Source organism: Haliotis asinina, chromosome 15 (assembly GCF_037392515.1).
Source record: "Haliotis asinina isolate JCU_RB_2024 chromosome 15, JCU_Hal_asi_v2, whole genome shotgun sequence".
NCBI classification, from domain to species: Eukaryota; Metazoa; Mollusca; class Gastropoda; order Lepetellida; family Haliotidae; genus Haliotis; species Haliotis asinina.
In genome coordinates, this window is record NC_090294.1 from 4,770,821 (window position 1) to 4,787,394 (window position 16,574).

The window sequence follows — 16,574 nt, forward strand, 5'->3', positions numbered from 1 at the left end:
CAGTCGTTATCAAATGTATATTTCCTTTCTTAAGCAGGAATCGATCTGCAGGTTAAATTCTCACTTTTTCGTAAATATTGTTTGTCCTTGGAGGTTCCAATCCCTTCGCCTGTGCCCACGGAAAGGGGTAGTCAAGTACGATTGTGTGGTTGTTTTTGAAGCTGGACACGCGTGTCTGTTAATGTATGTCGAGACATCAACTTAAATAACCAACTACTCTGAGCAACCCGTGAAGATCCGGGTTTGAATCGGTCTTCAGTAGCCCATGCTTGTCGTTAGGGGCGATTAATGGGATCGCGCGGTGAGTCTCGCTGACTTGGATGACACATGTGCATCGAAGCTCATACACTTGATTCTCGGCTGCCTGGTACAAAAGTCGTTTAAAGTTATTCTTGTTGCTATGCTGTCTGGCGATTCTACGAGATGCGAGATGACTGGTTTGGGGTGGGTATGACGTCGATTTTGAATGCGGCTCTAAATTAAGTACAATTTCAGCTCACCTCACTCACCTTATGCGATAAACCTTCTGAAACTGTCATGTGACAAGAAGGCTTCCCTTCTTAGTTACAGTATCTCAAGTCGTGTAGCTGGGAGACGTATTGTATTGAAGCATAATCGAATTAAGTTGATATACATTTTACCGAGACAAGTGTAGTTCCAATAACATGTGTTGGCCACTTTCTAAATGGCATTCTGCATTCATCGCTATTTGCTGTTGCAAAGGCACGTGGTTGAAGCCCGCCAAATGTGACGCAAATGCGGTCTGTTAAATCAACATATTAATTTGACAACAGCGACATCCCCTAAGAAGAGAGGTAACAAAACATAACAACGTACGTCGTTCCCAGAAAAGCATGATTGCTTTTAACGATTTGTTCATAAATACCAAAAACTGCCATATGGATTAAATATATCAAATGTGAACATTATGAATTAAAAGTTTCTTCATGTATATTCGTTTCAACGTAGTGAGCATTTAAGAAGAAAACAGTTACAAGAAAATGCTTTAACAGACTAATGGAAATACAGTTCGAAAATCGGCGTAGGGGGAGTAACTCTGACAGACCCACAGGAAGTGTGTATTCAACATGGCCGCCGGTGTGAAAGAAGTAGATACGGTGGAAGATTTCAATAAATTGCTGACCGATGCCGGCGGGTAATTGTATTTTTGAGCATTCATCGATATACGTTTAGTTTCTAACTCTAAGTGTTTGTTTACAACGATCAACTGGAGGTATGAAGCAGATGTTAGTGATGTGTGAAATCATTTTTTTATGTCGGCTGGACATTTTTACTGCATAATCAAACAGGCCACGTACAACAATAAATAAACAATTAAAGGTTGTCAGTAGGTTCATTCTTAAACAAGCGTCAGAAACTAAATACGTTGGCAACTTTTGTGGTTGTGTGTATTATTTCTTTAGGTTATGATCAATTTGTGAACTCGCACATACCCCGCATAGTCAGTGATCGTGGCATTTTAGCTGATTCATACGATGCGGTTGTACATGGTTCATGGGGATGCAACCTAACCTGCTTTATGATGGTCAGTAATGAGATACTGCTGGATTTGCTGCTTTAGGAGTGGATCGTAATTTACCAGCACGTGTCACAACGAATCAACCCTTCAGCAAGGCAGGTTGTTTATACCTGTGGTAGCTCTTGATGGTCACGGTAACATCTGAAGTCACTATTTGATATAAAAAAATGAGCAGTTATAAGCTTTCCTTGAATAACATTTCTCAAATAGTTTGGGCCGCTGCCTAAATAAGACAGTGAATTAGAATGTTGTACATAATCCTTGTAAAGATGTTTGCGTTGAGTCTAAACTTTAACCAGTCCTTATCCCAACTGAAATGACTCAAAAGATTTAAAGAACATAGTTTCTTGGAGCATGAACAAAAGACATTGCAAACGGCTCCCTTTGGTAACTGTATTTAAGTGTAAAATACAACTTTGTCATTTAATTCACCAGTCCCCATTAACAGTGTCGACTGTTTTGAAACTTATGAAGTGTAGTTTGTTCACCAAGATGAGCATGATAAAGTGTTAGAGGACAGATACTCTTGTGAAATAATGTGTAAGAAAACCCATGTCCCATTTTGGACTGCAATCCCTTGTACCTGGTTTCATTCCATGTTGATAAGAGTGCAGATGCAAAGAGTAACATTGACGATGTTTAGACAGATCATGGTAAAGGTTAAAAAATGGCTTGCTTGTTATTTCAAAGACCTTGTTTTATTCCTGACATTAATTTTTTTACCTTCACTGCTGGGATTTTGTCAATATACTGCTGAGTTACTGTCCAAAACTTGAGTTAGTGAAAATGTTTTACAAGTTTTGGCCTAAGCGATTCTTGTTTTCACAGCAACCTGGTGGTGGTGCATTTCGCTGCCCCCTGGGCTCCACAGTGCCAGCAGATGACGGATGTGATGGGGGAGCTGGCTAAGGACAACCAACTCAGTCAAGTCAGGTTTGTTCAGGTGTGTATGGCTTAGTACATAAGGTGTGTCTTAAGTGATAGGGCCCATGATAGCCTGCTCAAGTCAGGCTCAGGTATCAATGTATAGGTTAGAGTACATGACCATGCAGGAGAAATACTATTGTATAAGTGAGGGAACAAGTAATGTACAGTCAGGCTGCGTTAGTCCGGACCCCGACAATCCAATCTTGTTTACTATATAAACTCATTACTTGTTGATTCAGTAATCCGATGCTTCAGTCTCCGTATCCGGACGTTAATTAGCGGTAACAGATTGGCTAGTTACACATGGTTTTGCTTCATTAATCCAGCGGTACATCAAAAAGGTTCGGACAATAGCCTTACCTCGTGAGCGCCTGTGATTAGCGCTGGTCTTCTTTGCCTGACTTCAATTGTAAATGTTACCTGAGGTGACACTTCTGAGTTGAGGATGTCATTAGTTTATGATTTTAATCAGTTAATAGGTTTGACTTTTGTTTAGTTTGAGTAATACCTGTCATGTTTCCTTGCTGTATAAAATACGGATCGCGACAAAATGAGATCAGCTGCACTTGACACCTGTCAGTCACAATGACAAGTCCCGCCCCTAAGCGTAAAGCGATGGGAAATTACTGCCACACATAAAGGAGAAATTTGTAGATACAAAGAGAAAATTCCTAAAACCAAATGAGAGCCTATATGGACTCTATGATAAATTATTTTGAGTGTGTTGGAGTTGACAAACAGACTGTTATTGGACATTTCTTTCAACACAAGTGAGTGATTGGTATGTGTAATACTATAAATAATCTATTCAGACATTCCATTGATTGATTGTTATGTTAATATTCAAGTTGTTATGTTTACAAACTGTAATAAAGTCATTTGATGCATGCATACGTTTGTATGTTCTTGTCTCAGTATGTCAAAGGGAAGTAACTCTCCTGAAGTGGTGTTTACTTCAGTAGTCTGTACGTTTCAATATCCGAACGTTTTTGATGAAAAACAGAAGTGTTCGGACTAACGCGGCCTGACTGTACAGTTTTGGACCATTGGTTCCATTCACCTGACTTATGAGACATTTCGTCGGATTCAATTAGAAGGGAATTTCAAGGGATTTCAAGTGTTCCACTGTCTTCACTTAGAGCGAGGAGATAAGCATAATAAGCATGAGTCAGGATAAGTATAAAGTATCAATGTTATTCAGAAAATTGTCAGTTTAAGTAAACTTATCCCCTGTACTTTTCGTTACACTCCACTACTGAGTCTAACAAAACCTTATGGGAGGTCGCGTCAGGTAACCATTCAGAACACAGCTTACACATCACAAAAAAGGACATTCCCACGTACCTTTTGAACTTGTTATTTCAAAAAGGTTCGTACCCGAACGATTCCGAATGCTATTTAGCGTACCCTCACTTCCGGGTGATGCACACGGCGTACATACAACCATGACAACAGTGAGTAAACAGTCCCTGAAAATAGTGTTTTGGGCAATATTTAGAGATGTCATCTTGCGGAAATATTTGCTAATGGCAACCATGTCAACAGAAACCCAAAAGCGTATACTGCAGGTCAGATGATTGTGTTATGTGCAGATTTTTGCTTGTGGAGAGATCTGTGTCAGTGACCTGAATATTTTGAAGGTCCCTAAATAGTAGCCATTGTCTCATTGGTTAAATCTATTCAACATTTGATCGCATTTGATTGGACTGTCATTGGTCACTCAAAGGAAACCTGACGCGACCTTCTACTAGGTTTTGTTAGACTCAGTGGTGGAGTGTAATGAAATACACTGAGACTTAAGTTGGAGCATCAGGTCACATCATCCTTTGGTGTTAATCAGTCTGATTCAACTGCTTTCCAGGAATCTAAACTGGACGAAAATAGATAGGATATACGTAAATTTTGAAAAAAGGAATAATGATCTACATATTCAAGGACACACTAATGAAATATTAATCATAAAAATACCAATATCCCTAACTTATTTTGTCCTGTATATTAATGGCCAATTTGAAATTTTCATTTTTTTCCAGCTCGAGGCAGAGAAATTAGCTGAAATTTCTGAAAAGAACAACATCATTGCTGTTCCAACGTTCATATTTTTCAAGGTAGGCTTCAGACATCCAAACTTCTGTTTTAGTTTATGTTGTATGATGATGTTTATACTCAGCCTGTATTATTTCAACCTTATGGTTGTGAGTAGACATTAAGTTACATTTGTCATTGTAGCACCACAGTAAATAATGGTTATTCTTTCGAGGACCAGTTAGCGAGATCTGTGACTCACTGACTTGACTGACACATGTCATCCTATAACATTTGCATAGACCAATGTTCATGCTGTTGATCACTGGATTGTCCAGATTTGGTTACCATATAGCTGCAATATTGCTGAGTGTGGCGGAAAACTAAACTCACTTACACACTATGGTCGTCATTCTGTGACTTGTCTTGTGCACAGCAGTTCATTTTGCAGAATTGCCTCCCTTGGATATGCCAGCATCCTTGAATCTTCCAATTATAAACCCATTCTAATATCTCCACAACTATGCTTGTAACTTTCACAAAAGTTTTAAACAACTTTTGTCTTTTTCTTAATGACACTTTGATTGAGAAGAGAGACTGTTTACTTCAGCATGAATTTTGTTGAATGTTTATTTTACAGGGTGGCAAATCAGTAGATAGGTTAGATGGTGCCAATGCTGCAGATCTCACAAAGAAAGTACAGAGTTTATCAAAAGGTGGTGCTGTTGCATCGCCTCCACCACAGCCGCAGAAACAGGTGGGGAACTGAGATGATGTTATAACCATGGTCATTGATATCTTCACAGTATCTCCACTATACCCTGGATGCATCTACGGGTCAGCCTGGTTGTTTTATTGCCTCCATTTGCTGGCTCCGCAAGGAGGGTTTATCAGTATTTTCATGCACAGTGTCAATGCTCCAATCTATAATAACATGAATGTGACATTCATAAGAAGCATTCTTAAGAAACGCAAACAACCACAAAAATGAAATACTCAAATTTATTGAAGTCAGTATCTCCTTATCTGTACAGATTTAGACAGTTTGTCAACTGCAAGCAATGCTTGTTGAAAGAGGCAATATCTGGATCTAATGGTCAGACTCGCTGGCTTGATTGTTTCATGTCATCATGAAAACTCAATTGATAGAGTGGTGCTCATTGAATTGTTTCATTGTGATTTGATCAACTTTAAAGTTTAACCATATAGCAAAGCATTAAGGTAATCATCATTGTGACTTGTTCATTCCACTGGAGCTTGTTGGATACTGTTTGTTGTTCTCTACAGGATCTAAACACCCGTTTAAAGCAGCTGATCAACTCTGCGCCAGTCATATTGTTTATGAAAGGGAATTGGCAAGAACCTCGATGTGGTATGTCATTAAACTCCTAGACTTGCACTTACATCTCAACCTATGCTAACTACATCAACTTAAGAGAAAGACACTTGTCTTTAGCCTGATAAACTATATTGTACTGGACAAATAAAATTGTGATAGTGGCTGTCTTTCAGCTGTTATTCCGAACCTGTTTGCATAGCTTCAGTTTTGCTACATATTGGAAGTGAATGAATTTATCAGAAAGTGTCAACACAGCAGCAAGAGGTGGTGGTCTAGTCTGCTGGTTGAATTGTTCGCCTGTCATGCCGAAGCCCCAGTTTGAATCCACATTGGTTCAATTTGTGGAACCTCTTTTTTGGAGTCCCTTCTGTGCTATTGCTGGAATATTGAAAAATGGCAGTGTAAATCTAAACTCCCTGAAACCTCTGCAAACGCTGAAGACTAGGGAATATGGTTGGCATTAGTCTCCCAGAGAAAAGTCTTCAAAAAAGGATTTAGTATATGTCCATCTTGTTGTTTCCTCTGTCTGGAAACAGGATAGTGCTAGAAGTGTTGGCAGTATTGTAGACTGATTGCAGGAGAATGATGCTAGTTGTCTTTCATTGCAGGGTTTAGTCGACAGATGATTGGCATATTACAGGAGAAGAACGTCACTTTCAGCACCTTTGATATTCTTTCAGATGAAGAAGTAAGGCAAGGTATGTGTGTCTTGTATTTGTGTTGCTGTAGTAACAGATGCAGGTCGAAAGAGAAAACTGAATGAGTTGACTGATTGCTTTTAAAATTATTCACTCAGCTGTCAGTGGGTACCCAGTAGGATAAGACATATTACTGTTATCTCAGGTGTCACTCCCGGAAGACATCCATCGTGGCTCTTACAATCAGTAATGGGATTGTCTGGTCTTGATAATTTACAGAATACAACTCTATACTTGGAATGTTTTGTGGGGTGCATGAAAAGGGCACTGATGTGGAGCGAATAATGTTTCTTGCCAACAGTCTAATTATGAAACCAAACTGCAAATTGGTCAGTGCCCACTCCCTCGACTGGGCTCCTGTCCATATTAGCAGAATTTCTTCACTAAAACAGTCAGGAGCCGGATGGCCATCACATGCCGTTATTTAAAAATATCCATGATATTCCTTGTCTGATCGTAACAAAATATCCCAGCAGTGTAGTTTTTCTCGGATACTTGGATGGTATAGTGACTGATCCAATTTGATCCTATTTCTGTGTTCTTAACCTCGATATTTAATCATGTTACATGAAAATATGATGTCTACAGGCACGTAGCAAGCCATTTGTTTCAGTCCGAAAGATTGAAAAGCTTTATATTTAGGTAGTTTTGAGTGTTGGTTCAGCTGTGATAGCAAATATCATCTGTAAATTTTGGTAGCTATGGTAGCTACCCTGGTTTATTATTTATGATTATAAAAACACACAGTTGATTTATTTGAATTCGTAAACTAAAAACGATGACTTTGCCTTCGGTAGAGAAATCTGAAAATTTTCTTACTTGAAAAAAAAGCCTTATTGCACCTATTTACGCAAGTACAGCAAATGCCTGTATGCATTCCTTATGTAACGAAGTTCCGTTGGTATCCTCAAAACAGTTTCGGCCCATAAGTGTTTTCAGGCTGCCTGCGACACATCTTCCTACATCTTCCTTGCTGTAACTCGCGTTTGATGGTGTAAACCTACACGTGTTATTTGTCATCATTCTCTGGATGGTCAGTTAATCAATTTAACGGGTCAATAAACGGGTAGCAGGTATAATTAGTAGTAGCACCACTTTGGTTACTCAACAAAGGTTCCCATTTGGCATTTCTCCTGTCTAAAGTAAATACTCAACATTATAAATTAAGGTCTGCAGTGGCAAATGTATTGTATGTTATGTAATATGTGCATGTAAGTGATGCAAGAGGGTTTATCAGCTGAGTTACAAAAACAAACATCGATCAAAGGATTAACTGATAACATACTGATTGATTGATTGATTACTTTTATCTTCTAGCGGATTTGTCAAAAGGCAGTGTGTGTAGATGTACTAATTTATACACCCACTGACTACACCCTGTTGTAAAGTGCAAGTGTAAAAACAACATCCTCACTTCAAAGAATTAACCACCCTTGCATTGATTCACTGATTGCTCATTATTGGTTAACTAAATTACTTAAAATGGCGGACATCATACAATTAGTTGCCAGGTGTGCTATCTTGGGTGACCAATGAGAGGTTTATCAGGTTTTCACCAATGTGAAAGACGTGAAACGATGTGTTACTTTTTCGCAAATTAGACTGTTGTAAGACACACGACACAGGGCAGGATTATTTACCAGCTGCAGATGAATGGAATACGATTTCTTTCATGTGGATATTGATGGATACATTCCTGAACAAGGTTGTAGCCTGACATTGTTGCTATATAATTAGTCTGTTTTACATTCATTATTTGCATTTTGCTTTAATTTATTTGTTGTAGCATTCAGCAAAATCTATAAGACAGGAAACACACACTAGATCGTGTATGTGTGTGAAATAGGATCCACATTGGCATTCTATACAATGTATAAATGTTGCTGTCATGTTAGAAATTTACTATAAGTATAAGCAGACCGTGTGTTCTTTTATCAATTTTCAAAATCATACAAATATGACAATAAACTAATTAGGGTTATCAGGTTATAGAGACATACATTGGTTTCGTTATTTTTCTGTCCTAATAGTTTTTTACCATTTCTACCTCTGGCAGATGATGAACCTTCAGAGTGTTTCATTTGTTTTCATAATACATTTGTAGTGAAGAAAAAATGACTTCACCTTAGTTGATCTGTCTATAATTAAACTATCAATTGCACACACGGACGGTGCAGCAGAGGTCATGAACCAGTCACAAATTCTGGGATATCATCCGGGTACTCACGGGAGAAAAACAATAACAAAAGTTTACACCAGTCCATGGAAATTGCTCCACATCAGTGCCTCTTTAAGCAACCTGCAAGTTTTCCTCTATTTTTATGTTGGGATCATATGGCAGGATTGATATCCTGTATTGGAGACTTTTCTACCTGTCTATTCTGGGGGTTGAGCAGACTCCCGTAGCAGATGCTTGCCTCCCTGTGGTATTCCCAAACAGGATACACTCTAGCACCTTTTAGTCATATTCCGGTGTACTCCTGGGTATTACTCTGGAAACTCATTCCCAACAGTCTTGTAGATTCCCAGGCAGACCCTGTTACCCCATGCTTGCTTCAGTGGGTTTTCGAGTCAATTCAGTGCTTGATATGAACAATGATCCATGCCATAGGGGCACATTGACACACAGTGAACAAGGTGTAGGGTGTAATTACCAGATGTATTTAGTCGTACTATTTCAGCCACCTTGGCCCACTTTCACAAAGCAATCTTAGCGCTATGACTATCTTAAGCGTATGTTAAAGAATGGGAGTTACTATTATTGTAGGGCTATGATAACTTAGTGCAAGTCAGCCCAGAAGATTTGGGGGTCAATGCCCAGAAGGAATCCTTTGTTGTGGAGTTTTAAATATGACTGTTAAGGTGTTTGTTACTGATGGTGAATTGAACTCTCTGACTGATATAAGGTATTGTAATTCTTAAGGCTTGAAGACATTCTCCAACTGGCCCACATATCCCCAACTGTATGTCAGTGGAGAGCTTCTGGGAGGCCTTGACATTGTGAAAGAACTGGTTGAATCAGGAGAGCTTGAATCTCAACTACCGGTTCAGGTCAAACTGGAAGACAGGTGAGTCTGTTGATCTGACACATAGTTGTTGGTTGTTGTGAGGGTGTATCCACTGTACCAGAGATGTCTCTCTTAACACAAGCAGGCTGCATGGGTATCAGTAGTTTAAAGGTCACATACAACCAAAAAATCATAACTGTTTTTACCATTATTAAAACACAGTTTTCACTTGTTCGTGATATATAAAATGCATTGGTGATTGTGAAAAAACAAATAAATAAAATTATAAACGTAGAATTGCAAATCAAAAGTGCAATATTTTGTACCTCCCTCAAAAATGAAGCAGCCGCGATACCGAACCCAGTCAGAGCCGGTGACTATGCATTCATGTGTAATGACGCCTTGTCATTGGCTAATGGTTCATTTGACGATACGCTTAGCTGGCTCTTAGTGGCTCATAAGCCCAATAGGTGTTGTGCATTGTGCATTGCATATTGTTATTGGCAGACAGGCAGGCAGACATATAGGTGTCAATATATCAGACATTGGATTTTCTCTGTGACAGAGTCTGTTTATCACAATCAAAATGTTTTTTTTTTTGTGTGTGTGTGTAACAAGTAGATTATTTACTTGTTTTTCGTACACAACCAAGATTAGACTACTGCTCACAACCTCATACTCTGGGCCCTGCATAATGTTTCAAGCTGTGTGAACCTATTCACTGTGCATGCATTATGAGGGCAGCACAGCATAGCTGTTGAAACCACTTTTTCCCCCGTATCGTTTGAACTCTGATTTCGCGGGATTTTTCTTCATTTCAGTTTTTTTTCCAACTTAATAGGTTGAATTGTCATTTTTGATGATTTGTTTCGGTAAGTGCATACCGAAAGGTATCAGAATCAGCAAATCATTGCTACAGGAGTTCTAGTGAGTGAGTGAGTTTTACACTGCTTTTAGCAGTATTCCAGCAATTTCACTCTCCAGAAATGGGCTTCACACACTGTACCATTGTAGGGAACTGAACCTGGGTCTTCAGCTTGACAAGCAGACACTTTAACCACTAGGCTACCCAGTCATCCTGGTTCTCAATCAGTGCACTACTATCTTCCATCATTACATTACCTTCTTCACCAGTAGACCTTCTGCCATTAATACACTACCCTCCACTATCAGTACACTACCTTCTTCACCAATACACCTTTCGGCTATTAATACACTACCCTCCACTATCAGTACACTACCTTCTTCACCAATACACCTGCAATTAATACACTACCTTCCTATGTCAGTACTCTACCTTCTTCACCAATACCCCTTCAGCCATTAATACACTACCTTCCTGTATCAATACACTACCTTCTTCATGGAGCACACCTTCTGTCATTAATCACTACGCTACCTTCCTCTATCAGTTCACATCCTTCCTCCAATCACACACTACCTTCCATTAGTACACCTTACTGTATCAATACACTACCTTCTTCCATCAATACACCTTACTCTGTCAATACACTACCTTCTTTCATCAATACACCTTACTGTATCAATACACTACCTTCTTCCATCAATACACCTTACTCTATCAATACACTACTTTCTTCATTCAATACACCTCAATCAATACACTACTATCCAACACTTCTGCCTTCCTTTCTAAGACTGACTTTGTACATGACAGTCCAACATTTCTGTTGCAGAAAATAGAGGTGATAAAGTGTGTCACAACCTATTGTTTGTTAGAACAGTTTAGTTTCTTTGGGCTTTATTCTGTATGTTCGCTTATACTAGATGTCCGAAAATAACTTAGACTTAATGTATATGGTTTGATAGCCAACTTTCTCAGCTATGAGAGGTCTAATTGCAGCAAATACATAATGTCAAATTGAATAAATAAATGTATGTCCAATGGTTTGATCGCTGTAGTAATTGCATTCTGCCAAATTTCATGGATGGTGGAAGAAACAACTGAATTCAGAGAATGCCTTAAGCACCAAAAACATGTCATATAACACAGTCCAAACTGTATTATACAATAGTTCAGGTGTTTGCATATTATTAAATGATGCATGACTATAGGCTGCAGGACCATGAAGATATCAGGACCATGAAGATATGACTTATATCATGTTTATCCACCATGTACCTATGTAATAAGCAGGCAATGGGAAACAAGTGCAATAAGTTCTTATAATACCTGCTTTATTAGTGCAATTTACAAAGCTGCATGTAGAGTGATAACTGTTTACTACGCCAACATATTCTTGTTCCAAACTCGTGGACACTGAACAGAAAAAGTAATATTTTGGGGAGTTAGTTTTGTGATATTTTGTAAACATATTCCCCCAAATATCTTTTGTTCTATTGTCTGTGTTCAGCATAAGCAGATCAGTTTAAGGTGGGAAAACAACTACTGAAGTAGTGCATGCAATAAATGATGCAGTGCAAAGTGAGATAAGTGAGCTTATTGCCTTGTTTCCCATTCCAGGTTGTCCCTACATGTGGACAAGTCCACCCAACCCATTCCCCAGAGCACCAGTCAAAAACATTCTCCCATGTGCTGTGAAAAAGTCAGCCAATCAGAAAGTTCATCACAAAGACTCCCGTGTTCAGAGGAGGACAGTTTTGGGGAATTTTACTGTGACATGAACAAAAAAAGTGACCAGAATGATGAAAATCTTAATGAAGGAGATTCTTCTGAGGACTCCAGTGAGGAGGAAGATGATGAAGAGGACCAGTCTCTTCCTCTGTGGCTTCAGGATGAACTGAATGATCCTAACACAGCTGAAACGGCATCAAAGGGAAGGGGAAGGGGAAAGAGAGGAAGAAATGCTGCTGCTCGGAGAAATATCCAGAAACTGCACCAGAGAGAACGGAGAGCTCTGATCAGAAGTGATCCTTCTCTGTTGTCAGCACAAAGAGAGAAGGAACGTCTGCGACAAATGATGATTCGGCGTAGAGATTCGCTCATTTTGTCCCTACCTGTAGACCCTAGTATGTCTATTCATGAAGCTAACAAGATTTTGATGGAACAACAAAGGGCGGCTGGTGTTTCGGAAGAGGACATCACTTCCCTTCAGATTGGAAGGGAAAACTTCCACACCATCGGTGAGCTGAAACGCAAGATTGAGGGAAAGAGGGCTGTAGACAGAGAGAGGACTCGGATGAAACGTGCTCAGCTGGATGAGAATATGAGAGAGGGCATGAAGAAGGCATGCAGAGAGAGGATGCGAGAGAAACGAGCACGTCTGAGAGAGTGTGACCCAGCTGCTGCAGCTGCTTATAGAGAAAGGGAGAAAATACGAAAAAGAATAGAAAGGCGGCGGAATGCCATGTTGCTGTCAATGCCAGATGAGAGTCTTCTGAACCCTGCTCAGGAAAGCATGGAAGAATCTTCTGAACCACCAGCTGCTCTGCCAATGCCACTGGCACCAGAGTTCTCATCAGCTTTGATGGTTCTAAGAGGAAACTTAATGCGAAAGAGGCAGGAGCAGAAGGAGAGAGTCCGGCAGAGGAGAGCAGAGCTACGAGAAAAACATCCAGACCTTGCTGCTGCTTTGAGAGAGAAGGAGAGGATCAGGAAAAGAATAGAGAGGAGGAGAAACAATCTGTTGCTAAGTCTTTCACCTAATGCTCTCCTTCAGGCAACGCACTCTATGTTAGGGCAGACTGAGAATGGATGCATGGACAGATTACACCCTGTGATGAATTCTGGATTGGATGTGCCACAGTTTTCTCAGCATGCCTTGGAGCAGCACTCACCTCCTAGGTTACTGGAAGCTTCAGAGAACGACCTGCAGTCAAGATTGTCTGCAGATCCGACATCTCCTGCTTCATCAGATGGTTCTTTCAACTCTTCTTTACAAGATTCTGCTCCCCCTGATGCCGGCAATGTGAACTGGATATCAAACATAGAAAAACTGAAGAAGAATGCAGAACATAAGAAAGAGTATAACAAAGAGAGAATGCGTCTGAAAAGGGCCAGAATAAGGGAAGATCCTGAAGCCTTTGAAGCGATGAAAGAAAAAGAACGAATTAGAAAAAAGCATGAAAGGTTAAAAAAGAGAGGCTTGCTCTCTGATATGAACGAACCCATAACATTTAGTTATGATGTCCCACAGACTACACCATCATCCACAGCAACAGTCTCTAGCTGCACAGACAAAGAAGGATATCTAGCAGAGCACTCGATGGGAGAAGATGGTAACTCTGATAGGCTGACAATCAAACTGGAGCCTCCAGATTTGTGGGCTGACCCCAGCCCTACTTCACAGCAAAAATCAACCAGTCAGTTGCAGCAACCTTCTTTGACCTTAAAACCAATTAGTATGATGAAGGAGGGTTATATTGATAGGGAAACAATCCTCACCAAAGATGGAAAGGATGAGGTGGGTGCATGTCAGGCAGATGAACATGTCCAGCGGGATGTATGTGAGAAGCCTCTCGCATCTGGATGTGGTAATGTTCTGTCTTGTGATAAGGGACCTGATGACTGTGATAATATTGTTCACCCTAGTGTAATTTGTGATGAAAGAATTGTTAAAGTGGAGCCACATTTAAGATCTGAGATCAGTCAAACTACTAGATCAGGTCCAGACCAAAGAGGGAACTCCAACAGGATGAAAGGTCCAGAAGGCCATGAAAAACCATGGACATCTGCTGATCCAGGTGGAGTCAAACTGAAAGAGGATGAAATTGATGGAAATCTTTCCAAAGAAACTCTTGGGAGCAACAAAGTTCTCCATCATACAGAGCCTCCGAATGAACTGAACATATTGTTTCAAAGATCTCAGCAGCGCAAAAGTTGCACTCCAGTTAAGACTGATCAGAGCCCACTTTCTAACAGTACATCACAGGCAGCTGAAGATTGTGTGAGGCTGGAGCATTGTTCTGACCCTCTTAGAAACAATGCGGAGTCCCATGGAGTTGGCGTGAGACAGGTCGGCAACATTGTCACACGAGAAGAGGGCATCAAGACAGAAGAACCTCAGATGGAACCAGCCTCTGGTGAAGGAACCCATTTGAGGTGAGTTTATCATTTGGGTTTCAAACTTGATGTCATAACAGTTGATGCATGTCAGGTCATTGATGGAACAGTGTATACCTTTGCATTCTGTGATTATGACAATCTGTATTTATAACTAAATTGGATAGAATTATCATTAAAACACCCTCGTGTTATCAGAAATGAACCGGCCACTGTAACTTGATAATGCCCCCAAATTGCATTTCTGGTTTGCTCTGATAAGGATGAGTATGAATGAGTATGGTTATTAACACTGCTTATAGCAATATGCCAACAACATCAGTGAATTTACCACCATAAATTAGCTTCAGACAGTACACAGAATCCAACCATGGCCCTCAGTCTGACAAGCAAACACTTTGACCACTGGGCTATTCCACTAGTTGAACTACATTCACCAGCATGCTCAGACCTATCACCTGACATTTTTAACATATCTTGATTGTCATTGAACACTAGTGTAATAACTGCAATATCTGCTCCCTTTCAGTACCAGCGGATCTGGTATCCCATCCTTCTCCAGTGTGGAGGAGGAACGAGACTGGTTCCAGACTCAACTATGCAGACTTCAGACTCGAGTTTCAGACTCGGATTCACAAGCACCAATAAACCCGTTACCCCTGCCAGGTTCCAGAGGGGTCAGTAACACCAACAGTATGCCTTTAGACTCTTCTTCCATGACATCCTACAACTTCTACAACAGTAACCTGGCCAGCTTTCCAGCAAATTTTATACCTGATGTCCCAAAGGTGCCAGCTATAACTCCTCGATCCTCAGTACCCATGGATGACCCTCTCTCGGGTATAGCTGAGGTGACTCTTAGAAGCTCCTTGGAACAAGTCACAGCTCTGGCAGGTCCAGAAGTAATGCAAGAGAGGCTGCAACAGATGGTGTTCTCAGCCAAGCAGGCCAGAGAGAAGGCCAATGAACAAGCCAGGAGGCGGCGGGAAAAGCTTAGGAATGACCCAGCAATGAAGCAGAAGTATGAGCAGATTAAAGCCAGAGACATGGAACGGAAAAGACAACAACGTGCTAAGGAAGCTGAAATAAGAACAGTGTTTCCAAATTACAATGAAGAGAAGAGAATTAAGGATAGGGAAAGGAAGAAAGTGCTTAGAATGAGAAAAACTTCAGATGTCACAAACAATTCAGGCGGCATGTCTGTTGTGTCTCCAGGGGAACCAGACCCCAGAAAAGCATATCAAATATCTACCCCAGTGTCTGCACCATCTTTAGCAGGTATCGGGGACCCAGCACAGAAATGTCTGTCATCCATGTATGCTAGTTACGGGGTCAATTCTCAATATCCATCCTCACTGCCCCATACTCGACCACACCAATTCCTGTCTCTCCCTGATGACGCCAAGTCAAGTCAACCTCAAGATATCAAACCTGTCACAGAGAACTATAAACTTTCCAGCCAGTGGCCATCTGTGTAAAACCATTCTATCACCTGTTATATACTGGGGTTAATAAATCTAATAAAGAAGTATTTTGCTTATCTGATTCATTTTTCTCATGTTTGTTAGACAATTGTTTGAAACTAAGAAGGAAAGTCTTCTGTCAAAGTTATCTGAAAAAACGTTTTTGACATAGTATCCAGAGTTCAGAAGCCTCAAGAACCTGTCGACCATCATTGCTTGTGTACTGACACATTGATCAGTCCATGTAAATATGGTACCTCGGTCACCATGTGAAAGGACAAAACTGCAGAAAGTGCTGAAGAGTGAATTCGATACTATTAATTATTATTGTGCTAAACCTACAGTAGGTTCTGAACGGAGAATGTGATGCTATTGTTAAGTGTGATTGTGCTAAAAGTACAATAGAGAAGAGAGAATGTGATACTACAGTTAAGTGTGATTGTGCTAAAACTACAGTAGGTTCTGAACAGTTAATGTGATACTGCAGTTAAGTGTGATTGTGTTAAAACTACAGTAGGTCCTGAACAGGGAATGTGATACAACAGTTAAGTGTGATTGTGTTAAAACTACAGTAGGTCCTGAACAGGGAA

At 40.2% G+C, this 16,574-nt stretch overlaps 1 protein-coding gene across 1 annotated transcript; it reads left to right on the plus strand.

Moving 5' to 3' along the window:
- Positions 1-1,076: 1,076 nt before the first annotated feature.
- On the plus strand, positions 1,077-16,061 carry LOC137264870 (uncharacterized). Its single transcript, XM_067800215.1, has 9 exons — positions 1,077-1,156; positions 2,369-2,483; positions 4,501-4,575; positions 5,133-5,249; positions 5,780-5,864; positions 6,440-6,529; positions 9,453-9,597; positions 12,023-14,560; positions 15,051-16,061. Exons 1-9 carry the CDS (start codon positions 1,089-1,091, stop codon positions 15,997-15,999), a joined length of 4,182 nt encoding a protein of 1,393 aa, XP_067656316.1. The 5' UTR covers positions 1,077-1,088; the 3' UTR covers positions 16,000-16,061.
- The last annotated feature ends 513 nt before the right edge of the window (positions 16,062-16,574 follow it).